This window comes from Antennarius striatus, chromosome 17 (genome assembly GCF_040054535.1).
Source record: "Antennarius striatus isolate MH-2024 chromosome 17, ASM4005453v1, whole genome shotgun sequence".
Lineage (NCBI taxonomy): Eukaryota > Metazoa > Chordata > Actinopteri > Lophiiformes > Antennariidae > Antennarius > Antennarius striatus.
The window spans coordinates 16199730-16218811 of record NC_090792.1 but is presented as its reverse complement, the minus strand read 5'-3'; the positions used below and the strand labels follow the sequence as shown (position 1 = coordinate 16218811).

General features: G+C 41.6%; 1 protein-coding gene across 1 annotated transcript; it reads right to left on the bottom strand.

Annotated features, from left to right (window-relative positions):
- Nucleotides 1-201: 201 nt before the first annotated feature.
- On the bottom strand, nt 202-18197 carry dnaaf9 (dynein axonemal assembly factor 9). The gene is made up of 37 exons (XM_068338668.1): nt 18051-18197; nt 17200-17279; nt 16941-17066; nt 16740-16864; nt 16487-16583; nt 16218-16324; nt 16031-16108; nt 15797-15898; nt 15655-15710; nt 15430-15565; nt 15258-15339; nt 15017-15053; nt 14516-14600; nt 14360-14436; nt 14216-14260; nt 14034-14079; nt 13833-13944; nt 13511-13581; nt 13376-13423; nt 13201-13291; nt 12786-12889; nt 12519-12662; nt 12362-12447; nt 11932-12033; nt 11650-11767; nt 11479-11567; nt 11265-11390; nt 11002-11127; nt 9158-9195; nt 8508-8643; nt 8165-8251; nt 7360-7466; nt 7071-7145; nt 6196-6386; nt 6011-6076; nt 5038-5131; nt 202-4910 (listed from the first exon to the last, which is right to left on the bottom strand). The coding sequence occupies exons 1-37, from the start codon at nt 18104-18106 to the stop codon at nt 4804-4806; spliced, it is 3453 nt and encodes a 1150-aa protein (XP_068194769.1). The 5' UTR covers nt 18107-18197; the 3' UTR covers nt 202-4803.
- Nucleotides 18198-19082: the final 885 nt, after the last annotated feature.

The window sequence follows — 19082 nt, the reverse complement described above, 5'->3', positions numbered from 1 at the left end:
AAATAAAAAACGTTTTCCGCGCAGACCGTCTGTGGAGCCGATAACAGGTCCGGATGCACCCAGCGAATCCATGTTGTATGACAAAGTGTTGAATCCACTGCGATGATGATCCGGCTGCACTACGCAAAACCACTGACAAAACTGTCATCAGAAATTTTAAAAGGGAGACCTTTATAAATGACTATAGAACACAGATTTATCAGCCATATAAATATTTAATGGTTTACTTGGTGCAATAAAAACAACAGTTAGAATATAAAAGCATCGGTCACAGGAAAAAAACACAAGTTTCAGTAGTTTTGTGCAAATGCAATTCGGTTTTCTTCCAATGTGCTGCCAACACACTAAAAAGTGAATTTGGAGGTCATTTTGGCACCTTTCAGCTGTTTTTCTTGCTTCTCATCACAATAGAGACAATAAGTTATTGTTTTTCCTTTTCTTTGGACGGCCTGCAGACAGAAGAAATGAGCCCTTTTGGTTTACCCCCCCCCCTTCCCTCAAAGATATTATTCAGTGGTGATGTCAAACATTCCCACATTGAATCTTTACAGCTGGTTTGTGGCTACAGACAGAAGAGATTTCATTTTCACCCCATCTGCTTCGATGACATTTGGGTTTGAAAGGACGAATATGCAATCTCAGGTATCGGAAATAAACACCTGAGGACAAGATTTGTGACGTCTGCAAGAACGGCAGGATGAAGACCCCAATTGGACAAAACAATTAGTAACAATAATCCCCAAAGGCCTGAGAAATGTTCTGAAGTTTTAAATTCCAATGGCCTTTCCTCTGTCAGCACCAAAGCACCATTAAAAACCAACTTGTTCAAGAGATGCGTTTCTACAAGAGATGCATTTCTACAGTCGGCTCTTTTTTTTTGACAACGGGAGCCGATTTTCCTGAACTAGAAGGAAAAGAAGCGTGCTCACGCTTTGCCACGGTGCAGCATTAATCATCCCCTTTAATACAAAATCGATTGAACAGCAAACTTTGTTTTTGTCCTATAACTTCAGCTACAACACGGCTAGCCTCCACATACAGAATGAAGACAGTATAGGATACTAACTCTGCCAGAGAGCTGTGTAGCGGTCCCACAGAGGGGCTTGTGGAGGGCTCATCAGGCCCCCAATGTGCAATAAATATAGGGTCGCCCAACTTTTGTCACAAACTCAACCGTCATTATTTATTTTTTGGTTAGTACTCTCATATAAAATGTTCTGCATCCCAACTACAGCTGGGTACAAAAGTAAAGCATCCCTTTATTTTATATAGAATTATTTCCAAAGCAACACGACCAAAAGTTTTTCTATTTTATCTACATTTTTATGAAAGAAATAACTAAATCTCTTCTGCTACTAATCCAAAATAAGCCTCAAAGAAATGCAGAGTTGTCCACAGGATATATGAAGTACCACAAGTCTCCATATTTGTGGTTCCCGGCTCTTAATTTAACACCTTTTTTGGTTAGTCTGCAAAAATACCTGAATCGACCTGAGCCCTCCAGCAGCTGCCGCTTCCCCCCTCCCTGCGTGACCTCACCTACTTTACCCTCTGGCTTGATAAAAAAACACATTGCTATAAAGAAAGACTCCATAGATTCCTTTCACCAACACTGTTGTAGGACGGATCGTCGCCTACGACCCCCTCCGTCCCGTCGCAGGAAGCGGGACGGAGTTTTGAACGCAGCTTTAATCTCTGCTTTTCTCAGCCACAGCCAAGGCACTGCTAGATCAGAGAAACCTGACGGATCACAACCCATCAAGACTCTCCTCCAGTTTGTTTTTTCCTCCTTAAAAAAATCTGCTTCTGCTTTTTGTAGCTTGTGCAAGAGGAGACATTTTTGCTTGCATCTAGAGCGTTTAATTCACTCTTATAAAAATAGAATTTGTCATTTTGAGGTAACTCAGAATCGAAGCAGATTTGTAAAATAAATGTGATTCTTTTTTCTCTTTGTTTTGTACCAGTTTGGTGAAAGGCAATTCCGTCTGAATATATCTGACGTCGTATTCACGTGACATCTCAACACATGCAAAATAGTGTAGGCATACTAAATAGTGATCATTGTGTACGTGTGTGTTTTAATATCACCGACATAAAACCCTTAACTCTTTAAGGACCACATTTTAATCTTGTGGCCAATTACGTTCGGAATCTCGGTCTCTGACATCCATGTTGTGGCACCTCCAGGCTCCCATACATCAGCCTCAGAAGGTTTTAATGTCAATCAAGCCAACCCTCCCTGGTATTACATAACAACAGCGCTGAAAACAGACGGCTCTGAGTGCATCTCTTAGATGCTGATCGGAGCATCCAGCTTAAACAAGAGTTTTCATTTTGTCAACAAAGGATTTATGTTATATATTATCCTGGTCCGCTTTGGGGGGACAATAATCTGTCCTCTCAGTCATTTGCAAATGGAGGGAATGCATTTTTTTTGTGTTACGCATTAGAACAATTTGCTTGTTGATCAAACCCTTTCTGATCGGAGTGTGCTCTTCAAGCCAGAAAACAGCAGACCGCAGAACGTTAACTGTGAGAGGCCGAGAATTTGGCAGTTCATTTGTTTGTCCTTAAAGAGCTATTTGAGGTACCGTAAGCAGAGTATATAAAAACACAAGGTACGACAGCACCGCTTTAATACAGTAAAAGAGACTGTAAGAGAGGGGTTCATGGAATGGGTAACTCGGGGTGAGCTCCTCCTCTTCATGTGCACCCCAGGCTAGACCACGTCGGAGGCGTACTTCATCGCTATGCAGTGTATTATTCATCTAAAACACAGTGGCACATCTAGCATAAGATGCTATGGCTCGTTCGGATCAAACTGGACTCTGCCCAGTGGACGGATGAGGCCAGCAGCGTCAGGTACGTGATAATCTGTAGGATTATTCCAATCTGCACAGATACTCTCAGGTCATGTGAGGGGAAAATAACTTTGGGAACGATGTTATTGCTCGCTGTTTGTCTGCCAGATAGAAAAAAAAAAAGACGTGGAATCGTTTGATTTTAGTGGCTGCCGACAGTACTGACAGACAGACGTGGTCACCACTGATCTAAAAATATCTCGATCTCGCAACAGTGAGTAAGTCACCTCGCTAACAAGCACTTCCCTCGTCTGCTGAGGAATAAGACTCACAATATGATCTGAGCTGAAACGGCCTTTCTCTCCTCAGCAACACGGTAAAAAATCTCACAGCACTCATTACTGAGTACAGGCATTTGTTTTGGTACATCGTACAAAGGTTAACTTGATATATCATACCATGGTAGCAGCAGTATTGATTCACTCAAAGATAAACTTAGTAGCCTTTAACCCCAAAGAGCGTTAATTAGTCAGCTTGGAACGCCGCTGGCCCCGTTTTGAATGAAAGCCAGCAATGGGTTCCTACACATTGTCAAACTCTTAATTACAATTGTTAACAAGTTTCAACTTCAAAATGATTGTTTGTTAGAATATTACGTTAGTTAGACTGTTTCTGGAAAGTAATAGCAGTCCAAGATCATTGTGTAGAAACCCCAACCTGCGTCGGATGTCGCTGTTAAGCTGATCACAGACAGCAACACAACAACCCATCGTCTATGGGATGCAGTCGAATTCTCCCAAACGCCACACCACTGACACGAAAGCTTATTTTCTAATGGCTCTACTGAAAGGATTTGTACCAACACCTAACCAAAATAGACCGCATGAAGATTTGCACAGATTATACACATTTCACCCTCAAGAAAGGATTGAAAAGCAAGATTTCTTTAAAAGAATAGTGAAATGAGTGATCCACACCCGGCGGCAGTGAGAATCAGCTAAACTCTCAGTTGAAACCAGCAGCACTGAAACCAACGAAAAAGGAACAGAGTGTTTTATGGAAAGGTTTCTGGTGGACAACATGTGTTTTGACGGCTTCAGATGTTTTATAATTACAGGGCTGTGCTGCGGGGACTTATTCCACTTTCATTAGATTCACTTTAGGAGTCTTAAAATAAAGCAGTGGGATGGCGATTAGCTCTGTGATTAATGGCATCACTCATCAGTTGTCTGCAGCCAAAAGGCTGTCCAATGTTTACAGCTCTATGGTCCAAAGATCCCTCTGCTGCAGCGTGGCACGCAGACAAGATAACAGGTGGGCCACGGATTGGGTGACAACAGAGGAGGAGCGATTCTTGAGAAACCCCACCAGAGAGCTCACCAGAATCACACGGCCATCCATGCCTGTCCAGAAATAGAGGCATTAATTTGCCAACTGTGATAAACAGAAACACACAAGCCATAGATGTGTGTGGTTGGAAATTCCCTTCGATTGTGAGAGTGTCATAGCTCGTGGGCTTAGCGGCATAATCACAATGGTTTAAAGACGGGCTCTCGTGTTGCATTATGTTTCAGATTTGTCTGCAGTTGTGAGCGACTCATCTAAAACTTGTCTTGATTTGAAATGACACGAGTGACCGCATCTGTTTGCAACGTTCATTTGATGAATATGACACCAGCTCACAAGTGCTAAATGAACAGTTAGCGCTGCCGCAGCGGGACGAGGGGCAAGCGGCCACGCCATGACGAAAACGGCTTTTCGACAGTCGCCGCCTCACCTACACGTATCTTCTCACGCCACCGACGAGAAACCAAAGAATCCAAATGAGGAATGATCGAATGATGCACGGAGAGCAGCAGGTTCTGCAGATGCGTGATCATCGCGACAAATTGTTTGGTACATGACACCTACGCCCCCCCTCCCCCCTCCCGTCCTTCCCATTGTGGCTCCGTTAGAATGAAAAACGACAGATGAGGGGAAACGGACATGCAGACCGGTCTTATCACGGATCAAACAGGTCAGGCTCTCCTTGCAGCTCCCGCTGATGGTTGAGCAGCTCGATCTCTTTGTTGGCCTTGGTGACGTACTCTTGAATAAACTCCTCCATGTCTGCACAGACAGCAATGTAAGGGAAACAGCAACACAACGATAACACACAAAAGTACAAAGCCACACAATTATAGATTAGATCCAGGTGAGATTCTACAGCAGAGAATACCGGTTATGAAAAGGATACTGGGATGGAGGCTCCTTTTTTCACCGAAGATGTCAACATATTGATAACCGTTGTAGAAGTAGCCCTCTGGTAATGGATCCAAGTGCCTAGCGATCTAAACAGAAACATATATAAATCATGTTCATTCAAGGTTATTGACGGAAAAACACACAAATCAATAACGGTTCCTGCTCTGGTCCAACATCACTGAGGAGAAAAGAAAAATTCACAAACGAATCAAACTGTTGTTTCCGGACCGGCTCTACTTGATCGGACTCGACTTGGCTTTGGTATCAGGTGCTTTTCTGAAGGTCATTTTCCTTTGGAGGATAGTACCACTTCAATGTAACTGGTCGCCATGGTGATACCACACAACACTGCCATAGCATTATCTTCAACGCATCACACACACAAAACCGCTTTTTAACTACAATTTGGTTTCACACGTTACTTCCTGTAATCAGGTCCACTGAATGAATAAATGAATGAATTAAGGAATGAATGAATGAATGAATGAACGAATGAAAGACTTCAGTCATAGTTAAAATGTATAAAACAGCAGTGATACAAAGGTGTGTGTGTGTGTGTGTGTGTGTGTGTGTGTGTGTGTGTGTGTGCGCGTGCGTGTGTGCGTGTATGTCTATATATATATGCATGCATGTATATGTATACATGTGGGTGTGTGTGTCTGTGTGTGTGTACTGTATATATGCTTTATGATTTACATCCGTCTTTACACAGGCTTGAGCCGCTCTCCTCCACCGTCTCTGGCTGGCATTGATTTCTTAAGCCCATCAAACATGAAACTATCAGCAGGGAAGTTCACATATGCATGGCGTGCATACCCGTAATTCAATATCGGAACAAACAAAGCAGGTGCTGGCCTTGTTCCTGCTAGACGCTGCGGTGACGTTTAAATGCAGTTCAGTCGTCGCAAAATGACTCAGATAAGCGTTAAGTGCATTTATAGAATCACGACTGCAAACACACTCACATGTATGAGCTTGATTTCCTGCGGTGAGAGGGTGTTTTTAGTCTTCTTCGGTTTCTTCATCTGCCTCTGTAAAAAACAAATATTTAAAAACAGTCGTAAAGCAACTTGTTTCTGAATTTGATATAGGATCTACCTATGACTGTGTTTTATCCCATCAAAGGCGGCAGAGATGTTCAAATGTCTACCTGCTTGGCACACAGTCTGAGCCAGTCCTTCAGCCCATCCTCCATGAGGTCGACGCCATCAAACACCAGGAAGTAGGATGCGTTTGTCTCTTTGGGGACCGGCTTCAAACAGGCCACGTTTGAGGAGTCGGGGACGATGCTCAGGCTCCCGCTCACGGTGTTGTAGCTCACCTCCATTAGCTGGTCAGAGTCTGGAGGTTCCAGAGATGAAGACGCTCACATCACATCAGAGTCACACATACAGTTCACACCTTTGGTAACACCTGCTGTAACAGCTTCATACGGCAGCCACGTGATATTTTACCTTCCAGACAACCTCTCTGTTCTCACTGGCTTCGAGCACACGTGTGGAAAAAATGAGATCAAACACTTGTCGGATAAGTCGTAACGTAATATAAAATATGTATGACGGAGCTAAAGACAAATGTTAAAGTAAAGTAAGGACACATAGAGTGACGTCAATGACTGTCTGGTGACAGTGACTAGGAAACACACCTCACACTATCCACACACTCATTCCCGGGTCTCTATAACATCTGCACACATCCTTACAGGCACCTGCTCGCTCTCCTCATGCAACAACTCAAAGTCAAAGTGGAAAAACTATGTGGAGGAAAAGCAAACTAGTGAACTAAACTAACAATGGACACCAAAGCGACAACCGAGCAGCGTTCCTACCGTCAGGAGTGCCTCGCCTGCCTTCAAGGAAACCTTTTCCCTAATAAATCCCCAAAAACTGAAAGTGCTGGTTATATATTTCTCAAAAGAAAGAAGTCATATTTGTTTATTCATGCAATAACAAGTTCTCTAGAAATCAACAACTAATCTATTGGCAAAATTATCGATAAAAAAAATTTAAAGTTTATCATTCCTACCAGAAAACCGGACTTTTCCCCGAAGGTTGTAGACGTTCCCACGGAAGGGGCTTGGCCTTAGTGACGACTTCAGAGCTACAGAAACATCATTGACATTTTAACAACAACAGTTTTGTGAAACTGTCAAATTATATTTTTAAACATTTTTGGCTAGAAGTCATTAATGCCTCTTTCCTCAGATGTGCACATTACTCACAGCATGTCTCCATATTTTTCCAGCTCATATCTGGAGCTTCCGTCACATGTAACAGTTTAAAAAAGGGGGGGGGGGATTTCTTTTCCGTCTCACCTTGACAGCGGGTGATGAAAAGAGGCCTCTCCAGGGGGCGGTTGAAAGCCACGCGGCGCTGAGAAAGGACCAGAGACCCCAATCCAGAAGCGAAGCGGCCTTCGCACCTGAAACGCGGGAACATGTGCACATTACACGGATGGTGAGAAAGTCAAGCCCAGAGCAAGCCAAGTGTTTGTGCTACATTTTGTCTTTGGCTGCAAAGTAGTGTACTCCACCACCTGCCCGCAGGGGAGAGGCTGGTGTGAGTGATCCACACTGGGAAGTGGATGATAGATCTGAAAATACTCATAGCCTGATACTAATAAGGAATTAAAGACACATATCAAAACACACCAACATGCACATGGACACAAACAAAGCGTGACAGACAGTGAATTAAAGGGCCAGTCTCTAGGCTAGATAACCAGGGGATGATCCGATTGGGGGAGGGGTTTCGCAGAAGTTCATATTAGGCTGACCACTGTGGCAGGAAAACTGACTGGACCGGCTCCAAAGGGAAGAGACCCCCTCTGTGTACATGGCAACTGCGTGGTCAACAGCTTGTTACGACGCTGCCAGGAGGCAGCTGGTGATAGAACACAAGATGCCCTGAGGGGCTTTACAGCAATCAGCAGCCGATACCCCCGGCTACCGCGGACGAGTGACAATTAAACCGCAGGGAGGGGATACAAGGCCGTACAGAAGGAACGCGGAGGCAAGAATCAACAGCTATCCATCGCTCAGCAGCTGAGAGGTTGAGTGGGGATGCGGGAGGACACGAGGGTCACGAGCGCTACAGCGGAACGCGAGATGAGAGTCTTACCATCCAGGGTAGAGAATGTAACGGGCTCTCAGCATCTGCGGCTCAGCGAAGCCGCTGTCAGAAAAGATCAGGTTCATATGTTCAGTCCTAAACAACAACAACAACAACAACAACAACAAAAACACACATTGAATATACAAACAATTTAGACTTTTAATTTCATATCAAATAGTGGTAACATGCGGAAAATGTTCACGACACGTTAGCGTACGTAACTAGCAAAAAATTTGGAGGTAGGCTCATACAGTAAAATAAAATGATACCTGGAGTGAGATTTTTAGAAATAGATGAAAGCAGCTAAATGACTGTTTGCAGCATTGATCACAATTCTTTGGGCACCTACCGGGTGACAGCTCCTTTCTCTGACAGTATGAAGGCAGCGGTGGGGTTGGCAGAGCGTACCATCTGCTGAACATGCTGCATGAGAGGGTGCTTCTGCTCTGCTGTCAGCCCGGTGAACACCACTGTACTCACAATACCTGACACCAAGCCAGACACAGAGAGGGAATATGAATTCCAGGAGAAAAAATAAAGTGTCTCGCTTTCCTCAAAGTGTAAAGTCATCTGTGAAAAGGCTGTAGAAATGCAATATTTTACACTGCTGCAGCTTTTCAGGCATTGCTGCTGATGTACTTTTTTTTTTTTAAACTGACATTCTGATTGTGGTAATAGAAAATTAGACGCTGTAATAAGCGGTCATTTACTGACCCAGCTTCACCCAACCAGACTTCCTCCACTGGTAAAACTGGAAGCTTTTTATTTGATGCTGAGGATGATGGCAGTAAACTCAAATGTATATATTTTATGACCTGTAATGGTTGTATTGTGATCAGATACCGTAGTGTATTCTTGAAAGAGCTACGCTGAACAGCTTCCAAATAAAAAATCAATATCAGTGAATATTAATGCACAAAGCAAATGACTGATGATACATCAATGTATTTCACTTGTGGGAAAGAAGGTAAATGTAAAAGGAGGGTGGAACAGATTTACCTTGGCTGCACTGCTCCAGCAGCTTAGGGAAGGTAAACCTAATGTGAGAAACACAAGAAAGGACATGAAGGAGAAATTAACTGAGATAACTGTGCCTAAAAGCAACAGATCCATGATGGTTTGGGACTCCGTGACCATAAAAACCTGCCTGAGAGTTTTGTACCATATCGGTGTATTTATTACTCTTTTAATGTTCGAGAAAGAAAGTTAAAAAATCCTGACTCCACCCTCTTCCCAGTAATATCTTATTATATTTCCAAGCCTCCCACCAAGTTTTCATGAAAATCCTACAAGCCTTTTGTAGGTTTTAGCGCTCCTGCCAACTGGCACAGAAACAGACAAACAGCGACAAATATATAACCTCCTTGGCAAAATTAAAAGCAGATCTATTTATGACTAATGGGTGTCGCTGAAGTTGTGCAGCATTAAGCAGGTTAATTCCCTGTTATGGCCCTTCGCTGGCGAGGCAGGATGACATCAGGACTATGAATTGCGACTGACCAATGTAAAAGCTTTCTGTAATTGAATTCAATCTCCATATAATTTATCCAGAGTTTTCAGATGGATCAATGTTATATGCCACTTTTCCGAACGACCGTTCTGGGCCGAGTTGCCCTCCAGCCACCACCGCCCTCCCCTCTTCCCGCTCTGCAAGCCGGACCACCGGTAATTTGAAAGGCATTTATCTTTCCTGCCCTGATGTAATGAACTGTCTACATTCATGAGGAAGAATGGATCACGACTGACTGATCGGCTTCACTGAGGAGGTGTGTTGGATGTACACATGGGTCCAGAGGATTAGACGGCTGTACTGATGGGGTTGACAGGCGGGTCAGGCCTAAACTGGGCTAACCACACACAATTAGCACCGAAGTGGACCTCCACAGATCTCCACAAAATTTATGGAGACAGGCAGTGATTTGGGAAGTTAAAAAGTCAATGTGGAGCCCAAGTTGGGGTAGCCACACTCGACTTACTGACAGCACACTAAGATCGACTAGTTTGGAGTTTTCCATATAACACTTCTCAAATAAATTACAGGTGAAGGATGGTAGTCATGAAGACTAAACCCTCCTGACTGACTTCATCTCTACGTAAGTATCACTTGCCATCCTGGCTTGACTATGGGGTGGAAAAGAGCCTATTAACCGGAGTGGTATGTCATATTGTGTGGAGCAGCTCAGTCAATGTATGACAGTGAGAAGCTCCGTAAGCTACATCTAAAGCCTGTAACAAAAGGAGAGCGAGATTAAATGCAGGACTGATCCTCTATGTAAAAGCCACGCCGCCTCGACCTTGTCCTGGAAACCTCCAGCGCTTCGATAATATATCAACATCCGGCCCAGCCTGTCATCATCTGCTCTGTTCATGCGAGATCTGAAACATGACGGCGTGAATGTCAAGAATTCCATCACTTCTAGTTTTATTTGGTTTGTTTAACTGAACAAACTGTGGTTGAATAAGTAGCGGGAATTTATCGCCGGTACCAAACTTTGTTGTGTGGAAACATTTTACTGAAAAAGAAAGGTGTCAGTGGTTAAATGTTGCAAGATCTATTTTTGGTGAAAATGTATGTGTTTTTTCATATATGAAGATAGACAGACAGAAGAGTAACAGACTGTGCTGCTGAAAACTGGGTCACTGAATCCATTGTAGCTGCTGTGAATCCTGGTAGACTGAAGTGTTTTCCTCTGGAGCCAGATGGAAGCTCAGAGCCACAATTTTTGACCGTTTTCATCTCATTGGATGCATTTTTGGTGAAGTACTCTTTACTGTTAATACCTTTCTTTACGGTTGGAACTTGTTTTATTTCTTTTAATAGCAGCTGGAGGAAGATATTTCACCTGTGCTCCATACAGGAGGCGAGGGGGTCCACGCAAGCCGTCACAGCACCGATGGTGAAACCCGCTCGGACGACTGGATCAGGATGGGAAAGTACAGACTGGACAACATCCAGAACATCTGTGTATCTGTATACGGTGGGACATTTATGAGTTAATGAGTCATCACACGCTGGAAAAGAACAAGAAATAAATTCAGCAATTTATATTCAGCACTTGACTTTTCAGTTTCTAGCTGCACCAGGCCGATCAGCCGGCTTTCTTACCCAGGTGTGAGCACCAGCAGACGGCTTTTGCCTTCTGGGCCTCTCTGACTCTGCAGGAAACTGGACAGATACTGCTGCAGGTGAGAGGCTGAGAATGTGTCAGGGTCCGGCTTGTACAGCAACAACCTAAAGTGATTATTGTGTGGTATTGCTTTCGTCAGTATTGTTTTTTTTCTTATTATTATCATCATAAGTAATTTTACTACCACGATACCTTCCACGCTCCTTGTTCAATTTTACCAGGGAGTTACAGAGACTCATCTTGTGGCTTCCGGGCAATCCAGTGATAATAGTAACGACAACCTTCAGAAACGAAAAGGGACAGCAGATGGCTCATGAAGCATTCCTCGAAGGAACCTGCAACGTTTACTGTAACTGCGATCACCTTTTCTCCCAGAACGCTTGTTGAGTTCCGCAGTTCCGCAGAGGGGAAGAGCACCCCCAGGTGGTCGTAGATTATTGGCTCCTGACCAATGCTGCTCAGAGCAAAATGCTGAAGAAACCTGCCCAGCATTGGAATTCGAAAGTCAGTGAAAAGAAGAAAATCTTTCTCAAAACATGAATACACGCTTGAAGGTCGATATATCCCTGAGTGAATAACACCCAGTATATTGCTTTACTACATGTTAGGGCCCAATGCGTTACACTCTACGAATTGTGTACTAACATGTCCTGTTCCGGCAGCTGGGAGCATGACGTCTTCAGGTTGCCTCTCCGTTTGGCCACAGGAGGCTCCTGACTGTCGTGCAGCCGCTGCAGTCTGACATGCCTGAGAGAGAAATAGCCCAAGTTAACAACTTAATGGCCTTATTTGTATTACATTTGAAGTACCGATTCATTACTGGTAGGATCACACATCAGTGGTTATCAGAGAGCTTGTGAATACTCGTGAGACATGATGAAAAAGGGAAGGAGAAAAATTTACTGAGATGTGTTTTAAATGTTTTGTTAAAAAATCAAATCATTGGTCCACATTGGTTTAAGAAGAATTTGGCCTATTTTGAATTCTTTTTACATCTTATTTGATCAAGTAAAGATCACAAACATTTAATCAAAGGCAAACAGATTACTGAGCTGTAGAGGAAATGTTATCTCACATGTTCTTCTGGTTGCAGGTCAGATGCTCTTCATCCACTAACTGCAGATTGAGTTCAGATTCAGAGTTTCGCCACACTGACAACACCTAAAACATGGAGAGAACAGGTTCATGAGATTTTTGTGCCCACTCTCTCTAAAATCCCTGACATGTCTCACCTTGGAATAGAAGGCCTTGTGGCTTATCGACCTGGGCTGAAGAGCAAAGACCAAACACTGGTCGAAGCTGTGTAGAGGGAACGGAAGGTGGGGAAACACGTTGCTTTCATACTCCACAAAGAGAGACGCCACAGCCCCGAAGTCCTGGTAATAAGAAGACACACAAATGCATGTGCACGTGTATTTATGTACAATCAGATAGTTTTTAGGAAAATAAAGAAGGAGGAACAGCAAAGCAATATCTAACATTTTAACTGTAACTATTACCGGATGGTAGAACCTGATGGTTCTGATGTGATCCTTTGACAGAGTGATGCTTCCGTACTGAGAGTGGATGAAAAGGAGTCCCTCAGAGAAGAAGATGATTTTTCCTAATATCAAAAAACAAAAACAAGTTGATTCTGGCCATAGGAAAAGCAAAGGCAATTACAGAAAGCTTTTACATTGGTCAGTCACAATTCATAGTCCTGATGTCATCCTTGAAGTGTCACATTTTAATAGAAATCAAATGAGTGCAATGCGTCTCATTCACAGGGTAGTGTAAAGTTTCATTCTCATCAAGCCAAACGTGTACGAATCAATGATTATACTGCAGTTTCACTCAATGTAAGTTAGATAAATGAATCAACCACATGGCAGGAATGTTAATGGAGAGTGTAATTGAGCAAATGGAGAATGTCACCTTCTTCGGGCGTAGACAGCTGGCTGCTGGAGGACACATATGCAGCATCTGCTACTGTCAGAGCCGTTCCCAAACAGGTCCCTTCCTCCTTCTGCTCAACACAAATAGAATAACTGTTGAGCTCAAACATACACGAGCGCTTATTAAGACACTGCAGCGGATACATAAAGCTTACCTTGGCAAGATGTTGCGCTTGCTCAGATTGCTTTACATCAGATTCCATCTAATGACAATATGAACATATTTAATGAAGGAAAACACTGTTTTTATTAATAAAATGTATGTTTTGGTGAAAAGTCCCTTAACACACCAGCCAGCATGCATAGCGAGGCACTGTGGCAGTCAGGATGGTGTAGCAGCTGTCTGAGGACAAAGCGCCACCTAGAGGAGAAGAAAAGGAATAGAGGAAGTGAAAGAATGACAAAAACGGTGAGATGGATCACAAACATGATGCCAATGGCAGGGGATATTATTATTGCAGCTATTTTTAGACAAGGGCTTCAAAATGATGTTTGTCTTTTTCTGTTAAATCTGACCTGTGGATTTGTGCTGCTTATTATAGAAATCAAATTTCCTTTGTGGAATCAATCAGCAATCCATTCCATGTAGACATAATCCAATCAGTATTGTACCTTTCTGTTGAATGTTGATACTTGACTCCAAGAAGGATTCAGAGAAAACCACAGAACCCAGGACCCCCCTGTCCCACTGGAGATCTGGGATGTCATGGACGGTCATGGAAGCCTGAGCCATAGGAGAAAAAAGGCTACTTCAGAATTATCCTTTCATTGTATTGGTATTTTGAGGAGAAAAAAAACTCTTCTGTAACGTACTGTTTTAATGACATAACGTCTTTCTTCATCAGTCAGAGGAATAATCCTGCAAATAAAAAACAGGGTCTCTAATTCTGAATTATTCAGTAAAAGAATTTCAGAAAGTAACAACTGAGTTCGTACTTTTCAAATAGCTGAAAGAAGCTGTGTCAGGAAATGTAAAAAAAAGTGATACGACATACCTTCCTTGCTTGTTCACTGCTTGAATGTTAAATTCACATTTGGATCTGAAGGGGAAAAAATAAAATCAAACAGACTCAAGAAATATAGTCATTCCAAATTAAGTTTCATACAGTGAACAGTGAATGATTGACATCCTTCTGTACCTGAGCGCACTGCGGTACTGGCTTAAACCGGCTGAATCCAAAGCCATTAGAAATGTGTTCTCTGCTACATCCTTTGCCTATGAAAACAAGCGTTTATTTAAAATGAGTGACTGTAATCCTTGCAGTCGAGCATCAAAACGTGGACTTTGTCCTTACCTTAGCAGCGCAAGTGGTGCAGGAGTAGCATTTGATTCCCGACAGGACAGCTTGAACAGCAGCCGAATAAATTTGGGACAAAAGTCTGAGGAGAAAAAAAAAAAAAAGAAATCAGACATTTTTCTAACATTCAGACCTGAAAACCAAAAACTAGAAAAAAATAGTCTGATGTTAATGAATTACGGAGTTGATTTAAATGACAAGACAGATCATGAGCTGAGTCAATGTTATCAACGGATTTAAACTCACTGCAATTCTTTTATTGATGTGAAAAATAAATATGTTCTTTGCTTCCTTGATCAAACCAATAAACTACGGAGCTCATTTCATTTTTTAATACCCATATACAGTATACTATACAGTATATTTTATAAATTTCTTTACATACAGCACAGTAGCTTGTGAATTTACATCTGGGAGCCATTAATCCTCGCCTTTACTACATTAGTCATTTCTACTGACACTAATAAAAATTTCAAGTTAAAAAAAAAAATTACTTACAACACTTCAGTTTTATTTTGCGCAGTGTTTCGATTTCCTGTGGATGAAATACAAACTAATTACACACAGAGAACCCAAACAAAGGTTCTTACTAAATAACAACTAATTAACTACACCAAGAAGCACAGAAAAAAAGGGAGCATAAACCTACAAACTATACTATATCAAGTGAATTATTAGGACAAGATCAGTTACGAAAAAGATCAGTTATGAAATAGAAAGTCATACAGTCAAATCTCACCAAGGTACGGAGTGTGGGATGTCCCGAAGAAATAGGTCCGAGAGCAGGCCAGTGGACCTTTGGGAGCTACGCACTGCAGAATCTTGAAAATTGATGCGAAAAATTAGGGTTAGCTTAGTTATTTTACTAAATCCCACTCTTTTTCTGTTGTAGACCCTCGTGTAGTTCTCACCATGTGATTGGCTGTTAAACTTTGACATCCTGTGTTGCGGACCTGATGACTTTCTGAGGGAAAATTGAAGGAATAAGTCTTCAAATCTTCTCTGGAAGAATGTCGCCCAAACAACACAAAGGGCTGCTGACTTTTGCTGAAATTAAAAAAATCACCGCTTTTTAAAAAAAGACAACGTATGAACATGATATCAATATTTAGATGTTGGTTGAACAAGAAGAATACCTTTTATCGGTGATGTTGCTTGAAATCAGGCCATGAGAGTAGTAAGTGCGGAATGTCTGTGGGTCCAAGAGAATCATAATCTATTCAATAGCAGTGATTTACTGTTTTACTACTTGCAAGGAATGTGTGAAAATAAACGTACCTCCCCCGCTTGAGCTTCAGATAGCTCCAAGATGGAGAGATGGCTCTCAAGGTCCATGCTAGAAAAAAACGCACTCCACTGCTTCTCAAAGTTAACCACATCCTTGAAATAAAATAAGCAAAACCAGGATTAGTGTAAATGAATATCATTTTATCTATATTATGTGTTTGAATGCAACAAAATCTTTTCAAAATCAGAACAGGTGATGCAAAACGACGGTCAGGGATTCCATACCTCTGTGAAGACGTCACCCAGAGACACTGGGTCCAGTCTGCTGTAAACTTGCCACAGCTTCTCACTCATGTCCATGAGCTGGAAAAGCAACGGAAATGTAAAATGTAGTGTAGCAAATACTGTCATCATACCACAGAATTTAACAACTCCTTCGTTTTTTAAACTTCATTTGTTGATAAAATCTTACCTTGTATTTCACAGTAAAAAAGCTTCCACCTCCAATGCCTTCCAGAGCAAATGCTTGAATTAGGGGCCATTTCTCCACCATAAACATGTCAAACCGCTGCACATGTCCTGGAAGAAAAAATGTTGTTGCAAAAATAGAAAGTATGCACTGTTAGGCACAGAAACAAAATTCCCCTTTCAGCCTTTACAACCGAACTTCACTTCACCCTTTACTACCTCTTTAACAAGTGCAGTGAATGTTCATGGAGATGAAAATGTGACGATACACACCCTGGGAGCTATAAGGTACTCCAATGTGATAACAGTCCTGTACCATGGTGACAAAACTGGATATTTTGAATTCCTCTGCTGCTTCCTCATCTTCATACTGTGAGTAGAGACGGGAAAATTACAGTGGTAGACAACTCAATGCAAATATGTTACAAATGTTTCAACTTTATAAATTAATTAAATCAAATCAAACATTTCATAATTTTCTGAAGTGTCTGAAGCATTTTGCGGCAGCAGAGAAGGGATTTTTAACCTCTGCCTCTGTCATGCAGTAGAGATGCAGGTTCCTCCAGTGAGACACATATGGCAACAGGTAACAGTAGTTCATTGGGTTGCAGTACAGATGAACACACTCCGCTTTGATCAACAGGATAACATCTAAAAAGTAAAATATTATATTATGTGTTAGGTTAGATAAAAACTAAAGCCATAACAAACTGATCAAATATCTCACCATCAAGCATTTCCTCAGGAAATTCTTCGAGGACATGCTCTAGACTCAATTGAGTTCTTCCATATAGGCCATAGAACAGATATTTTGCCAGCTCAGTGCACCCTTCATTATATCTGCTGTCTATTCCTGAAAAACACAAAATATACTCTGGTTATTTTAGATAGAAAGCATAAATTGTTCTAAATGCCCAACACTTAGCAGACCATTAACCGGGCCACGTAAAGAAATAAGGCTTAGAGATCATTTTAACTTAGCATACCTAGGGAGCACAGGATGCCATCAGGAGTGGAACTGCCCCCCTCATGGAGCAGAGACTGGACCTGACGCAGGCGACAGCAGCTGGGGAAGAAATCAGGTATAAACTAATGGTGTTTCTTACCAGCGTTAATGAAACGTTTTAACTGTGGTTCATTATAGATGTGGGATTTTTAACCCAAATATTCAATCCAAGTTCAATTTAATTAAAAAAAACTTTATTAATCCCAAAGGGGCAATTGAAGGTGCATAAAACAGAGGATTTTAATGCACAGAAAGTCAACCCTAACGCTAAAATATACAGTAAAGAGATATGTAACAATATCAACAACATATGTATGTGCAATGGGGTAATAAATATATAATGACCGAAATTATAAAAATATCAAGACATTGATATCAAGATATTACTTGTCAGATAGATTGCAGTACACATCACAAGAAGTTTGAAACAAACAAAAAAAACATTCTACAGATGTATTTGTTTCAAAATATAAAATTATGTCGCATATTTTAGGGTTAATTGCGTCTATGCCTGACTTGATTAGCATCGTGATTTTATTTACTTATTAATTCTGAACGCATTTTCTATTTAATCTATAAAATTAAATAAATTGCGTTTTCAGCTCTAATAAGAAAAAAAAATATTTTACAGTATTATGTGCTATAAATATCATGTACTTAACGTCCTAAGATACGTATAGCTTGCCGTTTAACTTAATTATGTTAGCATTACTGTTAGCGGTGTAGAGCTAACACTACTCAACGATAACGAAAGGGGGCTCGGGCAGACATTAGCCGTGTTAGCTTGATAGACCGAGCTCCGCTGTAAACATATTTCGATATTAACATTACCTAACAGCTGGGTTGATTCCGGATAATTTTCCGTTTACCGTCCTTATACCGGCCATTGCGATGCTTGTTCATACAATTCACGCTTTACACCGAAAAACGTCATGTATTTTCAGGCCGAGAAAACGACATTTTCTCCATCACCCTGGAGAATGTCCACACAGAATAGTGTAGCAACGGACCGAACCATAATATTTAGGGGCGTCAAGATTATATTAATCATATTCGTAAGAGATAGTGAGCCTATATGGGAATATTTATTAATATTTTACATATATATTGTACTTGTGTATCATTACGTTTTGTGTCAGCCCAATTTGGCTATTAAACAATAGGGATGTATGTGATTTTGCCAGATCGTTTCCCCCTATATTGTCCCGTAACACTGTCTTGTTTTGGGCCGTTTTGACAGCTGGAGGCAGGCGCTCGCAGCAGCATCAGGAAATGGTGCAATCCCTCAGTAATCCCAGCTGTATACAGAGGTAGTCCCTCACACTGCATACTGTAGCTCTGCTAGATGCTGCTGTCGCACGACATGCGCATACTAATCACTGATCAATATTTTTGCAGTTCTTTTTCAACATACTCTTCTTGATATGCAGTAATATGGGAATTAATGAAAACAGACATATTTTGGAGAGATGTTTGTTTGGCTTTACTTTGGGTCATCAGTGTTAAACAAGTATACAGTATTTGCGGGATTACTAAAGTGTGTGTGTGTGTGTGTGTGTGTGTGTGTGTGTGTGTGTGTGTGTGTGTGTGTGTGTGTGTGTGTGTGTGTGTGTGTGTGTGTGTGTGTGTGTGTGTGTGTTTATTTTTCTTTTAATTTATCTTGGATGTCACGGAATTAAGTTTGAGATAAGTATCTGCACTGAGAAAAAGAACCACAGGATGCCTCTCACAGTGATTTTATTGTTCTGTACCTTTATGATGGCGTGTCAAGAGAGGAAGCTGTAACAGGCCTTCCGATTATGAGTCTGAAATGTCCTACAATGGTGTAATTTAACATTTATCAAACTCAAACATTGCATTTGA